This window comes from Leptonotus elevatus, chromosome 3 (assembly GCF_054856555.1).
Source record: "Leptonotus elevatus isolate MCC_2025b chromosome 3, RoL_Lele_1.0, whole genome shotgun sequence".
Lineage (NCBI taxonomy): Eukaryota > Metazoa > Chordata > Actinopteri > Syngnathiformes > Syngnathidae > Leptonotus > Leptonotus elevatus.
Window position 1 is genome coordinate 25,258,419 of NC_141241.1, and position 21,962 is coordinate 25,280,380.

Below are 21,962 nucleotides of genomic sequence, written 5' to 3' on the forward strand. Positions count from 1 at the left end.
TTGGACCAAACAAGATTTATAAGTCATAAAAAAAAAAAGTGCAAATATATCAATTCAAGTAACTCAAAATTAGTATTAATCTTTTTTTATTTTTTATGATTATGTCGATTTTTTAATTGTGGCATAAAATAATTGCACAGCCCTATAGTAATTATTACAATGAACATGACATTGAGTTCAAAACCCAGGCTGTTGCTTGAACATAATTTCACAGCTTGATTAGAGAAGGGAATACGCACCATTGATAAAAATACACAACACATCTCATCAATTTTCTTTTATTCTCCGAACATCCCCATTCACCATGTACTGTACATCACTCAAATGTAATTATTGTAATGTTGGACAAATATGCCTAAGGACATCAAAACATTTCAAAAGAAAAGATGCCATTTTAAATTGCTCTAGTGAGGCACCAGTGTTCATTTTAAGCTTTCTGTTGCTTTAAGTAAAACTGTATCTTGTATCTATCTACCCTGGTTACAAATACACTCGTTAAAAGAGTTTCTTAGTTTTTTAGTGTTTGAGTAAATACAAATATAATTTTAGGAATGTAGCCTACGGGCACATCTCTCCTTTACCTGGCAAATACAGTATTATGCCAGTGTACAAAAAGGAAAAGAGCAAACGGCATAATAAAGCTAATCAGAAAGTGGAACGCGACTTCAGCGAACACAGCGTGGATTTCCCTTCTTCAGTTCATTTCCATGGCAGATGATGTCATCTTGTGTAATAATGATGAGAAAAAAAAGACTTGGGAGAATCTGATGGGCAATCCCTCTATTTTTTACCTGGGAAAAAAAAGTGTGAATGTATGATTGAATTGCCAAATGACGACATCCTTGTTAATGTAAACTACTATATCACGTTTTCAATGCACACAATATGAAACACAGATTACTACACATTTCAGTTTGATTAGATAGATTACAAGCAATTAGATGAGAAGTTACGTTATCTGCAAGGTTATTGACCAACTTATCACACTTAAGAAAACTGTGGTTTTCAAACCTACCACATCCATATAGCGCATTGACACGTGCAATGTCATTGCTGCTCATCTCTCTTGAAAGACCAAATGTAAGGTCAGGATCACTTTTGGCAACAATGGTTGGTAGTCCGTTTTTGGAGAAGGAAAATCTGCATGAAAGATAATATCAAAATAAACAGCTTTGGATATATATATGAATGAAAAGCAGTTTGGTTTATGGAATTACTGAACATATAAACATAAAGAAAACACATTACAAGTTTAAAATATAAGTTGAAGTAAAAAAAGAAAAACAAGACTAGGAAGAGAGAAAAGAGTTGATATGTTCAAAAGGGGTAGGAGGAAGTTAAAAACGTATCTAGTCAACCACTTATTTGTTTTATGTTGATAAAATTATAAGGTTAATGTATTTCAACAAAAGGAAATGTATAAATCTAGTCATATATACAAGTGCACATTTGCCAGCGACACATGTACATGAAATTCATAGGCATATATCATAATACATTTATAAATCATATCCCCTTACTCACATATACCATTTTCATTAGACTCATACCGACACATCCAAAGAAATGACAGCATATATACAATTTTAACAGCTCATGTCTGATTTAAGTTTTTTTTTTTAACTTTGCTTTTAAACAATTGTTTAAATTCAGCAAGTGACTGACATCTTTTCAGGTCAGTTCCAAAATCATTCCACAAATTAACACAGAAACACGCCTTTGCTGAATATTTGTTCTTGTTAAAAAAAATGTTTAGACACTTGTACACCTTATGTTATAAGGACTCTCTCTAATTTAATTAATTACTAATTATACATAAAGCTAATTATAACTTCTATTTGTCATTGGGGTAGATTCATTGCTTCACCTTGCAATTTTATTTAAAGAAATAAAGACCACGGACTCTATTTTCATGCCTGATCTATCATGAGGCGTGGTGTCAAATCTATACAGGGGCGGTCTAGATTAGGAAATCCAGATTTATTGTTCTATTGTTCCTTTTATATCCCAGAAAACTGTCAACATAACTTTGTGTGTTATTATTTGGGTCTTGAACATTTTAATGCAATCTTGAGCGTGGCATGATAACTCCTCAGTAATTGTTTAAAATTTGAAGGGTTTCTACAGAAAGAAGAATTATGCCAGAATTTCTGATACGTTTTGTAGATGGATAAAGTATTTCATTTTAGATTTGCCAAACACTTACTTGGCGTAGTGCATGGTCGAGTTAAAGTCGTAGGGAGTACCCAAGTTATTCGTCTCCACCTTCACAAAGTTGTTTACACGATCTACACACAAAAGGAGACAGGAATAAAATATTGAAATGGTGATGCTGTCTAGTACAATCCTCTCTCTCTCTCTCTCTCTCTCTCTCTCTCTCTCTCTCTCTCTCTCTCTCTCTCTCTCTCTCTCTCTCTCTCTCTCTCGCTCTCAAAAAAAAAAACATTTTCTATAATACTACATCCTTAAAGTTGGTATTATACAATACCTTATATACACTCACCAACATTAACACATCTCAACATAATCATGCTAAATTGATAATTCAACTAGATAAAACAACAACAATAAAACACTCACTTATTAAGTGTTTTTGTGGGAGTGCAAAAGTGTATGCCGACACTTTAGTTGCATCATTAAACACTGAATGCAGTGAAGTGTTTAGCTCTGAATGCAAACTTTGTCTTTGATGTACTTTAATGTGGTTAAACACGGCCTCTTTGAGGTTATATCAGGAAGGCTCACTTGAAATGATGTTCTCAAAGTTAATGGTGACGTGATCATCTCTGTCAGACCGAACTTGCTCATGGTGGAATCCAAGAGCATGAAGAACCTCGTGCTGCACAGTGCGAAAGAACACACAGCTATTTCTCTTCAAGGAGATTTGCTGTCCATACGGCCTGCGACCAAGGGACGACCAACACCTGAGCAAATAGGAGATGTGTCATCAAAGATATGTTTCAAACCCAAACTACAGTAGAGTTTTCCCCTATCCAAGTTGCCCTCTCTGTGGTCCAGATGGTCAACCCGTGCATCCACTAAGAGATCCGGCTGGTTGCTTCGTTCAGTGAAAGGCTATGAAAGTGTGTTTGACCCCAGGTGGATTACTTCAAAGAGGAAGACTAGATTTTAAGTATATCTTTTACAACAGTAGTCTTGGAACCTTTCTTACACATCTCATGTAAGGGTTTAAGGGAGTTAAAAAAACGTGATCCAATAATCTTTTTCATCATAAAGGGTCTGTGAGCCATGCTTTGTCTGGTCCCTCACCAAGGACCTGTTTGCCATTGGTGACCCTGCCAGGGGCATAAAGTCGCAGAGAACTTAGCTCCTAGCCTCAGATCGTTGGGACACACAAACCCCTCCACCACTGTAAGGTAACGACGCACAGAGGGGCTTTAGAGTCCAATCACATTTAAAAAGGCCACCAACACATAGCATCTACAGTTAATGTACTGTGTGCATATCTCTACCCTTCTCCAGAGACGAAGTGCAGGTAATCTCTTTGCCACCAGCGCTTCGGCATAAAGCGAATGCAGGTTTTTTCGTGGAAACTGGTCAAGCCTTGCATGATGATGGAGCGCTCTTGCGAGCCTGTGGAGTCAAATGTTGAACAAGAACAAAATAAAACATAACAAATAATAACAAGGTTTATTTTTTAAGTTGCAGAATCAAAATTCACAGAGATGTCTAGATGATTTAATATAAAAATAACTGGTTAGGTCCTTTATTTAAACCGGGGGTGTGCAAACTTTTTCTTGCAAAAGCCACCTTCTGATAAATGGAAATTCTGATGATTCCAGATGTTTACCAACAACCAGTTTGCTTGGAGATTTGCATGTGGTGAGTATCAAATTGCAATATTATATATATTTATATTAGTTATTCATATGTTGGTACAACGTAAATATTTTAACTTGGGAAATCAAGAGATGGTATTCCTAGCTCCATGTCACTTGCTCTCTGTGATGGGCAGGGTTCAAATGGTTCATCTGTTAATGATTTAGATACCTGTATTTCTGCTGTTGCAATTATAACATAACAAAGTGTATCGAGATGTGTCGTGGTTTGATTTAGAGCAGGGATTGGCAATTAATTCATTATCATGCCTCAAAATGTCTGATTGAAGACAATATTCAGCTCTTTCGTCTCATAATACATGTAGTACAATAACAACAGACTTACTGAATACACTGGAGATAACGATGGGCACATAGACATAATCCCCTGTTTTAGGCCATTTACATCCTATGGCTGTGCAGGGGTCTGCATTCCTGAGCAGATTAATTGCAATGTCACCATGTACCAGATTTTTAGCTGTCAAAGAACAAGCAGAAGCATTTTTCTATTAAGCAATCAAGATTGGTAGTTTAATTAGTCCGCATTTTTCCACTTTTAAAACACGTCACGGAAAATCCTGAAATCTATCAAACAATTGCTTTGTTTATTGTTTACTTGTTTAGAAATGTGTTCTCTTACTTGTGTTAGCATTTGCCTTCTCAATTATTCCAGTGATGTCCAGGTTTTCTGTGTGAGGGAAAGATCCAACAGTTAAAGAATATCACAAAAATTATTTGGAATGCTATAAAATTGTTTTGTGAATGATTTCACTTGCCTATGTCATCGCCACTCACAGATACTGTCTGAAACACAAAATAATCATTATATTACACATTTTTAATAAGACAAAATAAATAAAAAGTAATTGAATTAACACATATTTATCTAGTCTATGTAGTCTTACTGGAGGAAGACCCATCAGTAACAATTGGAGTATAAAGAGAAATGCTGGAGTCATGATTGGAGTGATGATTGCTGTTTGATTGTAGTCTGTTGTTAATCTTCAAATCTGGGAGAATAAAGCAAACGTAAGTTGTTTATAATACGTATATTGAATGTTCCGTTCCGTTCCGTCTTCAATTCCGCTTATCCGGGGTCGGGTTGCGGGGGCAGCAGCTTTAGCAGGGAAGCCCAGACTTCCCTCTCCCCAGCCACTTCAGCCAGCTCCTCCGACGGGATCCCAACGCGATCCCAAGCCAGCCGTGAGACGTAGTCTCTCCAGCGTGTCCTGGGTCGTCCCCGGGGCCTCCCGCCGGTAGGACATGCCCGGAACACCTCCCAAAAGAGGCGCCCAGGAGGCATCCGAACCAGATGCCCGAGCCACCTCAACTGGTTCCTCTCAACGTGAAGGAGTAGCGGCTCGACGCTGAGTCCCTCCCGGATGACCGAACTTCTCACCCTATCTCTAAGGGAGAGCCCGGCTACCCTGCGGAGGAAACTCATTTCGGCCGTATCTTGAATGTACTACAGTAAACTTGGCGTACCTGTTGTCTCAGGGCCTGGATTCTTCAATGCCGTTGTTCAGCTCTTCATCTTTATATTGCTTTCATGAAGGGTGTGTCTGAGTTCTGAATTCTGAATACCTCATTCATTAGTGCACATCAATATCAGATTAACTATTTGAATTCAACAAATGTACCTTAAAGAGATTTTCCAGGTATTATTTTTGCATAATATCCAGCATAATTTGTAAGCACAACTAAGTCTATTAATAAACAAGGAAATCAAGGATGATTTAAAAAAAATAATAATTTTATAGTTTTGATTTTTACTAACTTGCCTGAAGCTAAATTACCATCAGACATAAAACAAATTGAAATGGTGAATGCTTGTTTTTGTAGTTTAGTTTAAACATTATCATAGTGTGTATGTGCCTAATCTGACCAAAAACAAAACAAAACAACGGTACTGTGTTCATTTCTGTCAGTTGTATCTTATATTTACAAAATTACAGAATAAGGAATAAGCAGAAGTGTCAACAGGAGCCTTTGGGTGAGTCTGGTGAATCTCTGCAATTTCGGAACGGACAGACCAACAGTGGTGAAAGCATGTCTTCGGTATCAGACATAGCGTGCCGTGAAGCTAAATACAATAATGTTTTAAACACATTTATCCTTGATATGATGTCTGATGGATAATTTGATGAAGTGTGGTTATTATCCTGACTGACTGTGGCAGCTAACAAGTTAATGCAGCTTTATCAATGTTTGCACTTTGACAAAATTGCAGGTCACAAAAACACAAGGAATTAAATATAAGAATAAAATTCAATTATTACCCCCCCCCCCCCCCCATTTTAATCTCAGCCTAAAATTTGAATATTATAAAATCATGCATCGTTTTCATTTTTTTGTATTGAATTTTTTTAAATAATAACAATTGACAATAAAATAAAAGAATGATAGATGGATTCATGAGTCAGTGTGGGAAGCTTTAGAAGCTGTCAGTTAAAGTGTTGACTTATAATTGCAATGTGAACTCAACTTCCTGAGACAGCGTTTCAGAACGTGCAGTTCTTTTAACAGGAATGCAGTGTGGCCACATATTGTTTTGTGCATTCCTTTTTTCTGATTATGCTTGTTGCTTATCAGCATTGCACAGGCAAAGAAATGGAAAATTGAGGTAGTATTTCTTGTGTATTGTATTTATGTTGCAAATATAAATATAAATTCACTTTTAGTAGTAAAAATAATAGCAGTGTATTTCATCTCCCAATGTTTTTCATTCACCTGACGAATGCGCACTGTGCACTAACATTCGGTGAGAGGAGAGTGGCCACCATTACTGAACTGAACACATGGTTTGAGTGTTCCACAGATTTTTTTGTCAATTTTCAAATATGGCCATTTTCCAGTCAGCCACAGAGACAGACGCAGACATAGACACCAAGTCATATATACATAGATACGGAGACACAATGTGTTTCAAATCCTGGTTGGACCAGACTTTAGTCAAAGTGCAATTTCGAAAAATAATCATTGTTTAATTATTTAACATCCTCTGTGAGTCATCACCTTATTGTAGTGGAGGGGTTTGCGTGTCCTAATGATCCTAGGAGCTATGTTGTCTGTATGCCCCTGGCAGGGTCACCCATGGCAAACAGGTCCTATGTGAGGGACCAGACAAAGCATAGCTCAAACAGACCCCTTATAATGAGTAAAAACACCGGGGGCCCCTTCTGGAGCCAGGCCTGGGGGCGGGGCTTGAAGGCGAGCATCTGGTGGCCGGGCCTTCACCCATGGGGCCCGGCTGGGCAAAGCCCGAAAAGGCAACGTGGGTCCCCCTTCCTAATGGATCATCACCTGTAGGAGGGGCCAAAGGAGTCGGGTGCGTAGCGAGCTGTGTGGCGGCCAAAGGCGGGAACTTTGGTGGTCCGATCTCCGGCTACAGAAGCAAGCTCTTTGGACATGGAATGTCACCTCTCTGGTGGGGATGGAGCCCGAGCTGGTGTGTGAGGCAGAGAAATTTCGACTAGATATAGTCGGACTCTCCTCTACACACGGCTTGGGCTCTGGTACCAATCCTCCGAGAGAGAGGTTGGACTCTCTTCCACTCTGGAGTTGCCCACGGTGAGAGGCGCAGAGCAGGTGTGGGCATACTTATTGCCCCCCGGCTTGACGCCTGCCTGTACATTGGGGTTCACCCGGTAGATCAGAGGGTAGCCTCCCTCCGCTTTCAGGTGGGGGGACGGATCCTGACTGTTGTTTGTGCATATGCACCAAACAGCAGTTCGGAGTACCCCCCCCCCCCCCTTTTTGGAGTCCTTGGAAGGTGTGCTAGAGAGCGCACTCTCTGTGGACTCCCTCGTTCTGCTGGAGGACTTCAACGTTCACATGGGTAATGACAGTGAGACCTGGAGGGGCGTGATTGGGAGGAACAGCCCCCCCAATCTGAACTAGAGTGGTGTTCTGTTATTGGACTTCTTTCTTCTCGTCACAGATTGTCCTTAACAAACACCATGTTCACACATAGGGGTGTCCATATGTGCACTTGGCACCAGGACACCCTAGGCCGCAGTTCGATGATCGACTTTGTAGTCGTGTCATTGGATTTGGACACTCGGGTGAAGAGAGGGGAGGAGCTGTCAACTGATCACCACCTGGTGGTGTCGGCTCCGATGGTGAGGAAAGATGCCGATCAGACCTGGCAGACCTAAACGTATTGTGAGGGTCAGCTAGAAACGTCAAAGTCACTTAGGTGGTTGGAAAAATCCTCGTTGGCAAGCCCCCGGCGGAGGATGAGATCCGCCCGTAGATCCTAAAGGCTCTTGATGTTGTGGGGCTGTCGGGGTTGACACGCCTCTACAACATCACGTGGACATCGGGGACAGTGCCTCTGTATTGGCAGATCATGGTGGTGTTCCCACTTTTTAAGAAGGGGGACCGGAGGGTGTGTTCCAACTATAGAGGGATCAAACTCTATTCAGGGGTACTGGAGAGGAGGGTCCGTCGGGACGTCGAATCTCGGATTCAGGAGGAGCAGGGTGGTTTTCGTCCCGGTCGTGGAAGAGTGGACCAGCTCTACACCCTCGGCAGGGTCCTCGAGGGTGCATGGGAGTTTGCCCAACCAGTCTACATTTTTTTTGAGGATTTGGAGAAGGCGTTCGACCGTGTCCTGTGTGGTGTGGTTCAATTTCGTTGCATTGTCATTAGCCCATCAAACTGCCTTCTTTTCATTTCGTTCCACTGCCTCCTCGTCCATTTTCATTAGCCAACCAAAATGCTTTCTTTCCATTGCCAATCAAAGACGTTAGCCACAGGGCGGAAGCTGGACGGCGGCCATCTTATCACTCCCATTTAGCGACCAGACTACTGTATGAACTATACGTACAGTACAGGCCAAAAGTTTTGACACACCTTCTCATTCAATACATTTGCTTTATTTTCATGACTGTACATTGTAGATTCTCACTGAAGGCATCAAAACTATGATGACAACTATGACAACTAACAAACACATTTGGAGTTATGTACCTAACAAAAAAAAGTTGAAAATAATTAAATAAGTACATAAATAAATAGCCACCCTTTTCACTGATTACTTTTTTGCACATTCTTGGCATTCTCCCGATGAGCTTCAAAAGGTAGTTACCTGAAGTCCGTGTTAACAGATGTTCGACAGTACTATACCTAATTACAGTATATTTTTGTTATTTGTGGACAAAACTTCAATTCAAACATAAAGAAAATATTTTTCTTCTTACATCAAAGTTTCCTCAAAATTAGAATTATAGTTTTATCTGCATCGGTAAAATGGGTTCACAAATGCAATTGTTACTGTGTGAATCTGATACATGTAAGAATAAGGGGATACAAACAGGTTACACTACACGGTGGCGTTGTCAACACGTTTTGAAAGGTATGCATTTAATGAGACAATTTTAAAAGTTGCATATTTTAAATACAATATAGCTTATTATGATTGCATCTCTCAGCCCTCAACTGACTTTGGAGAGTTAAAAATAAAACTAGAAAAATTCCCGCGGAAATTTTGAATGGGCCTGCTAACTCTTGCAACTCTTTTCAATGAGCTGAACAGTTTAAAATTTCAACCGTTGAAATCGCTCAAGAAATGTGGAAGTTATAATCTACTAAAAGTATTACTGCCCCTTTAAGAAACATGCACATTCACGCACACACATTTGATTTTAACTAACATTTCAATGAGCTGAACAGTTTAAAATTTCAACCATTGAAATCGCTCAAGAAATGTAAAAGTTAACCATAATCAACAGTATGTTACTGCCCCTTTAAGAAACATGCACATTCACGCAGACACATTTGATTTTAACCAACATTTCAATGAGCTGAAAAGTTTAAAATTTAAACCATTGAAATCGCTCAAGAAATGTAAAAGTTAACCATAATCAAGATCAAATAAAGTATCTTACTGTCCCTTTAAGAAATATGCACATTCACGCACACACATTTGTACTAAATGACACCTTAGCCAAATAAAACTTAGTTTTTCAGAAAGCAGAGGCTTGTGGCTACAAAATGTGCGAATTTGAGGTCTAGTGAGCAAAGATTGTGGCCATGGTGACGAGTTGAAGTGAAACTTTTGGAAATAGATTTTTTGGTTCCCGTCACTGAAAGCTTAATTGGGTATCAGAGTGGCGATTACACTCACTGTCTTTGAACCCGCACAGGGGGAAGAGCTTTCATTCCTTAATTTTTTTTTTGACACTGAGCTAAAGATGGGAAAAATTCCAACAAAATGAGCTAAAATTCATATCAATCGGTTAACGTATGCGCGCGCAGCGTGTCTTGGAAAAAGGTGCTTGAATTGGAGTTGATCTCTTTCGGATTCCCATTCATTCCTATGGGACTTTTATTTGGGAGTTTTTTGGGAATAGCATCGCCATGGTAACTGGGAATTCTTATAAAAATAATGCCGCAGCGAGTCAGATCGAGCCGCATCGTTTGATACCTCATTTGTCCCGGTGCGATGTACGGTACAGGCCGCATTCTTGCGGAAAAACCCGTGGAAGATGATATAATAAGTTGAAAAATAATAAACCCCTTTTCTAGGATAGTAATATGTGCCTGCTTGCTCCGCAAGCAGCAGCTTCGCTGCTGCTTGCTCCGCTTAGCAGGCCCATAATTAAAAAAAAAGGGGTGGAAAGGTTCAAATCCCACTCGGAGCACATTACAATACAACTTCATATAATAATCATTGTCCAATTATTTAACATCCATTTTATTCAATGACAGCTGACATTATTGTTATAATAAAGCATTCCACATGCACTCAAATATTCGCATGCAGCTTTCAGCATTCGCACGCAATTTCTCCAGAAATTGCACGCCTAGTTACATCTAATGTTCTCTTTCTTTGAGTGCACTGTCTTTAGTATATCTCAGTGTGGGCTGGGTTTATTTTGGTTTAAAATTTAGCATCTGTGAGAGTAGTAGTTGTCTAAACTGCTCTGAAGGAAGCTGCATTTTGTAATCTGAAACAGCGTATGCGCATGAGTGCATCATGAGTGATTGACAGGTCCGAGTCTGCCTGTCCTCATTTTGCCTGCACAGAAACTCCAGGACACCACTGCTGAAGAACATACATCTGTGACTGTGTTGATTCATAGACCAGTAGCCCTATCTGGATCTCTACCCCGATTCTGCCCTGCCCTGCCCTGTCCGCCTTCTTGGATGGGTGAGGACGGAGTCCACCTGTCCTCATTGTGCCTGCATGGCAACTTCAGGGCACCTCTGATGACTAGCATGCATGACGGTGTTGATTCAAGCCTCTGGGTTTGAGTTAATTGGTGTGGGGCCACTTCTTACTTTCGTAACACCTGGTCTCTTTATTTCTTGCGCTCAGTTTCTATAGGTGTAGTGGTTCTGCATACCCATAACCACCACACACTAGTAGCACTGACTGGTTGACTATACCTGCCTTGCCCTGTCATGTCCCATGCTGTCCTGTTCTACAGTCTTCCGTCCTAAATTACAGTATAGTGCTATTGTGCTGTCTTTTGTGTGCAACTGTATGTGTTTCGCCATGTGCTCTCTGTTCTTTCTGTCTGTCCCCTCTCAAACCTCATTTGGTGCAACTGCATGTACCAGAGTATATCAAGCACCCTTTTTTTGCACACAAAAACAGTTTTTCAGACATTAAAAGGTAATCAAATCCCCTCCCTAATCTGCATGACCTAGCACCTAAACAGGACAGGTTTAAAATAAATATGTGAATAAGATATGAACTGGCGGTAGAACGGACCCTTCACAAACACTTCAATATGGACCAAACTTGATGCATTGCTTAAGGTGCCTCTGTGTGTTTTTGGAACCAAATTTCAATGTTGGTTACAGAGGTCGGTTTCCCGTCTATATTGATGGAAGCCGGAAGGTCCCTCAATCTGTCAATGACAGACAATTTGTTGACGATTGACGGGAAACTTCGAAAGATTAACGAACTAAGCATTGACGGCCCGTCAATGTAATTGTCCATCCGTTAATACATTCGGCAATCCGTCAATGACGGACGTCCCATTTTGCTGAGGGATTGACGAATGACGGAAACATTGATGTTTGCTCATTTTGCTGAGCAATCAACGAATGACGGATTGACGATGACGGAAGTGTGTCCCGACTGTTGACGATTGCCAAATGACGGACGCTCAAAATTTAGTGGCGCGCCCACCTCTGGTCGGTTAACACCATCTCAAGCAACTCACTCAATCCCACAGTGACCATAAACTTTACCCTGTAATGTTTATGGACCGAGTCACTGCCACCTGTAATTGACCTGGTTTTAAGATTTGGAACATACGCTTTTCATCTGAAGATCCTGTAATATTTCCAGTCAAGCAGGTCACAGCTGTTTGACATCCACCTTCAAACTGAAGCATAAAAGAATGACGTGAGCGTATTCAATGTTTTATAATTATGTTTTGTGCAATCCCCATAAGTGCACCTGGCATTGCTTTTATGTTCTGATTTTGCCAGCAGTAAAATTTTCTGGCAGCTTAATTTTCCATTCAGCGTGTCGAGAAAATGTTATTGAATGTTGTTAGCAGTACCAAATATATGGACATACTAGCACAGTCACCGTGCATGAGCATAACACAGAGGCTGCAGTTATATGGAGGACCAAAACTATGGAAGACCAAAAGTGCCAAAATTAAATAAATGAATAAATCATTAAATAATTTAAAAAATGTGTCATGAAATTTTTTTATGTGTCATTTATTATTTAAATATGGAATTAAATAAACCAATAATTAAATAAATGTGTAATTAATTAAATTACCTACATAAAAATATATATTTAAACTTTTATTTAGTATATATATATACTAAATAAAAGTTTGGTTTAGGTGTGAGAGTCAAGATTCACTTTTTATAGTTTAAAACGCGTTTTCAGCCTCCTTATTGTAAACTTCAGGTGAAACTGTAAACATTTTCTAAATAGCTTGCGTACAATGAAATACATGCTGGAATCATCTTCAGGATGCTAAAATACACTAAATCCAAAACAATTGAGATACAACAACTTTAAATATAATAACAAATCAGGTAAATTTCTTGCAAACCAACTTCAACGTAATCGGGAAAAATCGCTTATAACGGCTATTAAAGGGACAACTGGTGAATGTACACAATCACCAGAAGAAATTAATCAAATTTTTTATAATTATTATCACAACCTCTACTCAGAAACTAACAAGCCTAACCCAGAGCATATTGAGGCATTCCTCAGTAGCTTAAATATACCTCAGTTAACTACTGAATATAAAGATATGTTAGATGCACCACTTACTCTAAACGAGTTGTACAATAGTCTAGATAGTATGCCAAATGGCAAAGCACCTGTCCCGGATGGTTATCCGGCTATATTTTTAAAGCACTTCTGGTCAATGCTTGCTCCACTATTCTTAAGAGTAGTAACAGAAATTAAAACTAATGGTCACATACGCCCACACATGAATACAGCAGCAATTAAACTTTTATTAAAGCCAGAAAAAGACCCCACCCTTCCATCAAGTTACTGTCCGATTTCACTAATTAACACTGATATTAAAATTATCACTAAGGCTTTTACATCTAGATTAGAAACAGTAATCCCGACATTCATTCATAGCGACCAAACAGGCTTTATTAAAGAGCGTCACTCTACTAATAATATTAGAAGGCTCTTTAACCTTATTAGCATGTCACAGCGGTATGATAAAAAGGCAGTTATTATATCATTGGATGCAGAAAAAGCTTTTGACAAAGTTAACTGGTCCTTCCTCTTTGCTGTTTTAAATAAATTTGGCTTTGGGAAGTCATTTATTCACTGGGTGTCAGTATTATATGATTCTCCTAAAGCTACTGTTACTACTAATGGGATTATATCTCAGAGTTTTACTCTACAGAGAGGCACAAGACAGGGATGCCCACTGTCGCCTTTATTATTTGCAATATTTATTGAACCGCTTGCATTAGCCATACGCCAGGAAAGAAGGATTCAAGGAATTCACTCTGGGTTAACAGAACATAAAATTAATCTATATGCCGAAGATATTTTACTTTATTTAGAAAAGCCTGCTATTTCGTTAGGGGAAGTATTTAACTTAATAACTAAATTCTCACAGTTGTCAGATTATTCTATTAACTGGACAAAATCAACACTTTTACCTATTACAGAAAATTCATGGAACCCTGCAAGCCAGGACCCACACTACTCATTTCCTTTAGGTAATTTAAAATACTTAGGCATAAAAATCTTACCTAAATTAACTGATTTAATTCATTTAAACTTTACTCCACTTCTGGATAGCATTTATAGTGACTTGGAGCGCTGGAATAATCTTCCTATTTCTCTAATAGGACGAATAGCCACTATTAAAATGAAAGTTTTACCCAAAATAAACTATTTTTCCTCAATGATTCCATTTAAACCTACGGCTAACTGGTTCCAGTTGTTGGACTCAGCCGTTACAAAATTTTACTGGATTAAAAAAAAAGCAAATATTAGTCTATCTACTCCAAATAAATCCCAAGGAGGTCTAGAGGCACCAAATTGTATGCACTACTATATAGCCAACCAGCTACAATATATTATTTTATGGGCACAACCCAACAGAGATACTAACTGTTGGCTGGAACTAGAACAGAAAGATTGTAATAACCTCAGACTCCTAGATTTACTCTTTATTACAACATCGATTAAGCGACATAACTGTTTTAAAAATCCAATGATTTCCGCCACCCTGACTGCCTGGTGGAAGGCACTAGAAATTACAAAAGCCCAAGTGGAGCCCTGTGGGCTTTCTCCCCTATGGCATAACCCCGACTTTCAAATTAACAACCAATTGTTTTATTTGAGTGTGTGGGAGCAGAAAGGAATTACACATCTCCACCATTTCTTCTCAGATAATATGTTTATATCATATACATCCTGGCTCCAAAAATACAAAATAAAAAACGGAAATTTTTTACATTATTTGCAAGTTAACTCTTTGACCGCCATAAACGTTATAAAACGTTTAGTAAAAACCTACGGAGGGGTGCCGAAGACGTTAAAAGACGTTCACTATGTTTTTTTTTTGTTTTTTTTGGGAAACGGGTGGAGGAAAGCCTTGGGCAGCTGTGTATCAAGTATCAAGCAGATCTAGTTAGTTTAATGACTCGTTTTGGCCCCAAGATGGCAGCGATGACTCTCTTTGCACAAGGTTGGGTGGGCCGCCCACCGTGGGCGTCAGTAGAAGACGTGAGGCGGAGCTAGAGTGTTGAGGAGACAATGGCTGATGATGCAACAATGACGACCGGTTGCAAGCAGCTCACGCTTGAGCATTTTTTTCAAAGACGGAAAGCATCGATCAATACTAAAAAGCGCATTGATGTCGACGATGATGATGACTCCGAGCTTGACGCCAAAGTTGGAAGCCTTGACGCGACCGTTATGATCACGTAGTAAGCCTCACCGGCTAGCGCTGCTAACGCCGGAAAACGCGCAGCACAACCGACCGGGTACTTCTGCACAAGCGGAGATTCGATCGGGCGATGGAGAGTTGTCGAAAAGCATCGACCAATGCACATTGATGATGATGATGATGATGGTGAATCCCGAGGTTGACGCCACAGTTGGACGCGGCCTTTATTCTCACGTCATAAAGCCTCACCGGCTAGCGCTGCTAACGCCGGAGCTGCACAAGCGGACATTCGGTCGGACAATGAAGAGTACCCCGAGTCCAATGCATATTCATCGGAGGAGCGGGTACAGTCTGATCACGGAGAAGACACTGGTTCTGGACTACGATGCCACCATGAATGGAGTGGATAAGATAGATCAGAACATCTCTTACCACCCGGTATAGCAACTGAAGGACATGAGGAAGCCAGACGTAACACCACCGTAACGTAACCGTAACATGATCCTGATATTAGACTTTATGGCAACACACACTGCAGTATATACTTGCTATTCCCCGGAAAAAACGGCCTGCAAGAAAGTGTAGCTTCTGCACGCGAAGAGGCAATCGCAGTGAAACTAATCTGTTGTGCAAATCATGTTGCGTCTCCTTGCACGCAGGGGAGTGTTTCACAAAAAGAAAAACTGTCGTTGAAACATCCACATAATTGTAAATAGTACCACAGTTGCACACATTTGTAAATAGTTTGCCAAATTGTTGTCAAATTGTTACACTGTTGAATGTAAATAAACGTATTTTGCTATCAAAAAACACTTTTTCATTCTTGGTGGTAGTGTTTTATAGAAGTAAAGCACTATTTAGGTGTTTGTGGCATCATTCATGGACAAAAAGAAGTGTAAAATTCACTAGAGTGCATGAAATAATATCGTTTCACTAAAAGCTTGATTTCTCCGTATTTTGGTCCAAAACAAGCGCATTCGGAAGAAGATAAAAACATTTTCTATTGTTGAATACTAAAGAACGGAATAAGGTAGAAACAAACTATTTTTTTCTAATGAAAGATGAAAGTTCAATTGGTAGTATGTGTGTTTCCATAGTCCAAACAGAACATTTTCTGTGGACCTTGAAAGATCAGTCAAAATGCTTAAATCGGCTGGCACAGAAAACGTCTGGCAGTCAAAGAGTTAAGGTCAAACCGTTCGGTGTTGCGTTCAAAATAGCCCTCCATTTTTGTTTTAATCATTCACCACTTCAGTTTATATTCTACTCAAGTCGTATTAATATTTATCAATGCAGTGACGTCTCACTTGTAGTATGATAGTTCAATAGGTTAAATTTATTCGACAACGTTAAACAATTTTACAAGAACACAGGCGCCCACAAAAACATACACACATCACAGATGTCGTGAACATACATAAATAACAAATCACGTGATCTCTCGATCGCAAATACAGCGGTACAAATCCAATCCCCGCTGCAATCAACCTGATCCCCCAAAACTGTTCAATTTCAACAGGGCGCGCAATTTTAAAATAACTTATCACGTGTAAATGGACGCTTATGTAGAGGCATCATGAACTACCCACAAAGCGGTCCTCACCAACAAAACTGCAAATCTCTTAATATTCATAAAAACAACAAGTATGGTCTATCGGATCCTTGACAGCGGGACTTAATAAAACAAAACAAATTAATAAGTCGCTGCTTCTTCCTGTATCAAACTGCGCAAAACATTTGAGGCCAGCATATACGTCACTTTCTATGCTCCACCCCACGTACGTGTACAGTTCAATGTCGTAGGAAAAATCCCAAATCAAGGACTCCGCGTCCCTCTCTTAATAGAACGACATCAAACTACAACCTCATGTAAAAATTTAGACAATTTAGAAGACGAAAACCAGTTGCAGCGGTCCCAAATAGACAGAACTTCCCTACGTGGATAAAAGTCTCCACTTACCGTACTTATTTATCTAGACCTAGAAGTTCCACCCGTCCGTGAACGCTGCAGCTCGCAAACATCTAGAACGTCACCATTCCTTCAAGAATACAGCGTCGGGTTCACCAATTGTTGGAAATCGTTTCTTTGATTTCTGCGTGTTCAAAATAAAACTCAAAGTTGAAGTCTCGTGGAGAAGTTTTTTGTCAGCTTTATTTTCAGAATTTCTGAAGACACTTAAGAACCTTGCTCAAACAGCATCTGGTCTAGAAGTGTGCCCCCTCTTTCCTTTCTCCCTTACTTATACAAAAACAGTTTACTCCCCCCCTTTCATCTTGTCCTGTCAGCAGAGTGAAATTCAACTTGATTATCTTACTTCAGTTCCTATCTTAGTCCACTCCAGATGTGGGTAAACACTTGGCCCCCGGCGGCCCCTCGCACCAGGAACTTTTATGGACAGACCTCTGATTGCATTTACAGACATCCCCTCATTTAGATTGAATCAGAAACCTTACTTCCCCAGGGAAGAGAACAAAGACTATAGATTGACTAACATCTGAATGAACTGTTGTCTTATTATTACACATCTCTAACTAATATAAAAAACAATTAAAATATAAATTGAAACAGAAAAACAATGTTAATAATCTAACACACTCCAGAGACCTAATTATTTGTTTATAAGAAATTAAAACTTTAACAGGTTTACAGCCGAACAGCCGAATACAAGTCCTTATTAGTATTATTCTTTCTTTTTACTGTAATTATTCCTCCAGACATAAAATACTACAAACCCTTAAAATAAACTTATAATTCACCCTTTTTTCTTAGTCCATATACATTATAAGCAGGCCTTGAGTTGGTGATGTGAAGTTACAACGACATGCTGCACTGAATCTGCATGATGAAATGCCCGAAGGCATTTGGAGGATCTTTTAGCTCCTCTGTGTCCAATTATATCATGTGTGCAGAGTGAGCAGAGTGGCTGTGGTGCACTAGTGCAGATCAAGCCACCTTTCACTTCCTCAATCCGACACTTACTTCATGACTACACAAGTAGACAGAGATACAGGATGATGATTATCACTTTGAAAGATGTGCTGTTTGATTCGGATGCTGTAAATTGTGGCACTGTTGAGCTGCAATGAGTTATATGAACATCTCTTAGAATAAACAAAACACTCAGCCGTTACAAAATTTTACTGGAAAAAAAAAAGAAGCAAAGATTAGTCTATCTACTCTTCAGAAAAATAAATCCAAAGGAGGTCTAGAGGCACCAAATTTTATGCACTATTATATAGCCAACCAGCTACAATATATTATTTTATGGGCACAACCCAATAGAGATACTAACTGTTGGCTGGAACTAGAACAGAAGGATTGTAATAACCTCAGACTCCTAGATTTACTCTTTATTACAACATCGATTAAGCGACATAACTGCTTTAAAAATCCAATGATTTCCGCCACCCTGACTGCCTGGTGGAAGGCACTAGAAATGACAAAAGCCCAAGTGGAGCCCAGCGGGCTTTCTCCCCTATGGCATAACCCCGACTTTCAAATTAACAACCAATCGTTTTATTTGAATGTGTGGGAGCAGAAAGGAATTACACATCTCCACCATCTCTTCTCAGATAATATGTTTATATCATATACATCCTTGCTCCAAAAATATAAAATAAAAAACGGAAACTTTTTACATTATTTGCAAGTTAAAAGTATGATAAAGAAACAAATTCCAACACTCCAGGGTACGCTCCAACCGCCTGTTTTAGCTAAAGATATTACCAAGCTTTCTCCGACAACAACAAAAAAACTCTCAAAAATATATAAGTTACTTTCATATACTGATAAAACGTCTTTACCCATCTCAAAATGGGAAACAGACTTGTCTATAGCTCCGGAATCTGTCTTTTGGATTCAAGTTTGTGAAAATGTTTTTAAAATGACAAAACACACAAATTTACAACTTATCCAATATAAAATTATTCACAGAACATACATTACTCAATATATGATGAAGAAAATGGGACTCTCAGACTCCGACATTTGTCTCCAGTGTTTACAAAACACTACAGACACTTATTTTCATGCTTTATGGTTATGTACTCCGGTTATGTGTTTCTGGACTAAAGTCTTAGAAAAACTTTCCGCTGTCTTGGACTGTAGGATACCGTTCTCTCCAAACTTGTGTTTGCTAGGTGACTTAACAACAATTGACTTACCACATAAACAATTTCAATCTATACTTGTAGCCCTTACTATCGCAAAAAAAACAATTCTTGTTAACTGGAAAAATAAACAAACTTTGAATATCGACCAATGGTCTAACCTCCTCATAAATCATATTTTAATGGAAAAAATATCTGCCTCAAATAAAAACCAAATGTCAAAATTTAAAGAAACATGGTCTACGTATATAGAATTTTTTAACCTAAACTTGGATTTTAATTCTGCCTGTTAGCGAGAGCCACAGCAGCGTTATAACTTGCATTGATGTTTCTGTATTAGGCAATTTGTAACTAATGGTTGTGTTTCTATAGTCAGGAACCCGGCTGCTGCCAGCGGGATCGAGCGGATTCACCTCCGATGGGCACCAGGGGTTGATATTCGGATTCACGGCATGCCAGTGGGTTAATTCTGTGGGTGCTGTCCCCCCTGGCGGGGAGTGGGCGGGTCTGCCCCTCTGTTGGCTGCTGGGTGGCGGCTGCGTCTTGGCCGTTCCCTGGGTCTCTTGGGGGGTGCTGCGTTGCGGGGCTTTCCCTGGTGTCGGGGGCGGCGCCGCTCCGGCGCGGTCCGTCGCTCTGGGCCCGGCGACGCGGTTCGGGGCCTGTGGGCCGCCGGGGTGCCCGGTGGTTCCCTCTCCCCTCCCCCTTCCTCCCCCTTGCTGCCTCTCCCTCCTCGCCTCTCCCCGCCCGTCCTCCGCCTCCCTGTCCCCTCTCCCTCGTCACCCTTCCTCCTCCTCTCCCCCTCTCCTTGCGTCCCTGCCGCTGCCCCCTGCCCTTCTTGTCGTCCCCTTCCCTCCTCCCTTCCCCCTCCCCGGTACGCCTTCCTTCCCCTCCCCTGGGCCGGGGGTTCCATCCATGGCCCGGGTCTCGGTGCTATGGGGGCCGGCGGGGGTGGGTGAGGGCTTGGTGGGCCGGTGCGCCTCCTGCCCCCGCCCGGTTGGGGAGGGCCCCGCTGGTCACTCCTCTTAACTCACTACACTAGGTTTGCACAATACACTTTTATAGACATATAGGGCACATAACACACTTTGGGGGGGGGGGTAGGGTGGAAACACCGTCTTCACCCTACAACTCCCCTCCAATTTTAATACACCACACAACTTGTGGGTGGGGGGGGGGGGCTTGTGGGGGTGCCATCGGTTGGGGGCCGCAGTATAGAGCAGTGCTGCGGTCCCCTGTCCGTGTCGCCACCCCCCCCCCCCGCCCTATCTATTTTTTTTAATGCACCACATACACTCAGCAACATGCTTGGGTGGCGGGTGGATCGGAGCGTGGGAATATCATTTCCATCGGCTCCGGTTCACCTGCTCCTAATTTTAATGCACCACACACACACACTTGTATATACACTGGGTGGGGTCACATTCACGGTTTAGGGGTAGAGTTCGCCAGTCCGCGAGCTGGCGGATTCAGTAACAGGGTTTAATTTTCACAAAGAACGCTGGGGTGACGATCGGGGCCTTCCCCCGCTGGGCCTTGGGTTCGGGGGTGTCGGCCGCCCTCCGGTGCCCCCATCTCCCCCTTCTGCCCCCGGTGTTCCGTCCTTCCACACGGCGGGGGGTGGGGTGGGCGCGGCTGCCCTCTCCGCTCCGCTGTCCGGCCCCTCTTCGGCGCCGGTGCCTGGGTGCGGGTGGTCCCCGGGGGCTGGGGGTCGGGGGTTGGGGGGCTGCCGGTTGGTCGGGGTGGGGTTGGGGGGGGCGGCTTTGTTGGGGGGGGGGCGGTGGTGGGGGTTGCGGGGTGGGGGGTGCTGGGGGTGGGGGGTGTCTGGGGGATTGGGGGCGTGGGGGCGGCTGGGGCTGGGTTGGGGTGGGTGGCGGGGGTGGATGGGGGGCGGGGGGTCGTGGGGGGGGGCGGGGGTTGGGGGCCGGTGGGGTGCCTGGTGGACCTGCAGTGCCCCGTCCTGCTGCGTTGGGCCGGGGGCGCGGGCCGTGTTGGGGCGGGGGGCGCTCCTGCTCCTGGGTTTGCTCTCCGGCCGGTGGCCCTGGCGGGGCCCGGGGGTCGTCCTTTGGCGCTGCCGCGGCCTGGGGGGCCCTGAGGTGTTGCGCTTGCTCTGTTCCGGCGGGGGTCGACGGCTCCCCTCTTTGGTGGAGATGTTCATGCATGCCAGATCCACCACACCAGCATCTACCGAAACTCAGACACAATCTGTTTCCTCCTCAGGTTATTGAATCGGTGGAGGCTGGTGTCTGCGGATCTCACGCGGCTTCGTCTGTCCTTCCTTCCTTTTCTCGGTCTCTCCTTTGGTCTCTTGAGGCCTCCCTGATTTTATGTTTTTTGGTTTTGTTGGGGTCTGGATGTTTCTTGGGCTGGGGAGGAGTTCTGGTGGGGGGTGTCTGGTCGGTGCTGGATTTCACCTCCCTTGGTTTTCTTCGGTCCCCTCGGGTCTCCTGGTGTTCGGTTTAGGTGAACGGTATGAGATTTTTTCTAATAGGTTTTCTGGTGAGCTAACAAATACACGCACGCACGCACGCACGCACATACACATACTCACCCACACACACACACACAAAAAATATATATATATATATATATATATATATATAAATACATTTAAAAAAAAAAAAAAAAAAAAAAAAGAGCAATGATGATGACA

The 21,962-nt window shown here is 41.7% G+C and overlaps 1 protein-coding gene across 1 annotated transcript; it reads right to left on the bottom strand.

Moving 5' to 3' along the window:
* Nucleotides 1-384: 384 nt before the first annotated feature.
* LOC147177538 (hatching enzyme 1.2-like) lies at nucleotides 385-5,399 on the bottom strand. The gene is made up of 10 exons (XM_086070933.1): nucleotides 5,325-5,399; nucleotides 4,745-4,849; nucleotides 4,616-4,643; nucleotides 4,480-4,527; nucleotides 4,186-4,317; nucleotides 3,474-3,594; nucleotides 2,746-2,924; nucleotides 2,207-2,288; nucleotides 1,016-1,140; nucleotides 385-791 (listed from the first exon to the last, which is right to left on the bottom strand). Exons 2-10 carry the CDS (start codon nucleotides 4,796-4,798, stop codon nucleotides 781-783), a joined length of 780 nt encoding a protein of 259 aa, XP_085927059.1. The 5' UTR covers nucleotides 4,799-4,849; nucleotides 5,325-5,399; the 3' UTR covers nucleotides 385-780.
* Between the last annotated feature and the right edge of the window lie 16,563 nt (nucleotides 5,400-21,962).

Bases quoted from the DNA above. Each gene is read 5' to 3' on its own strand.
- LOC147177538 (XM_086070933.1), bottom strand. From the start codon at position 4,798: ATGACTCCAGCATTTCTCTTTATACTCCAATTGTTACTGATGGGTCTT. The intron at 4,528-4,615 runs GCAAGTGAAATC...TCCCTCACACAG, and splicing joins TGTGAGTGGCGATGACATAG to AAAACCTGGACATCACTGGA. The intron at 2,925-3,473 runs GTAGAGATATGC...CTATTTGCTCAG, and splicing joins CACTTCGTCTCTGGAGAAGG to GTGTTGGTCGTCCCTTGGTC.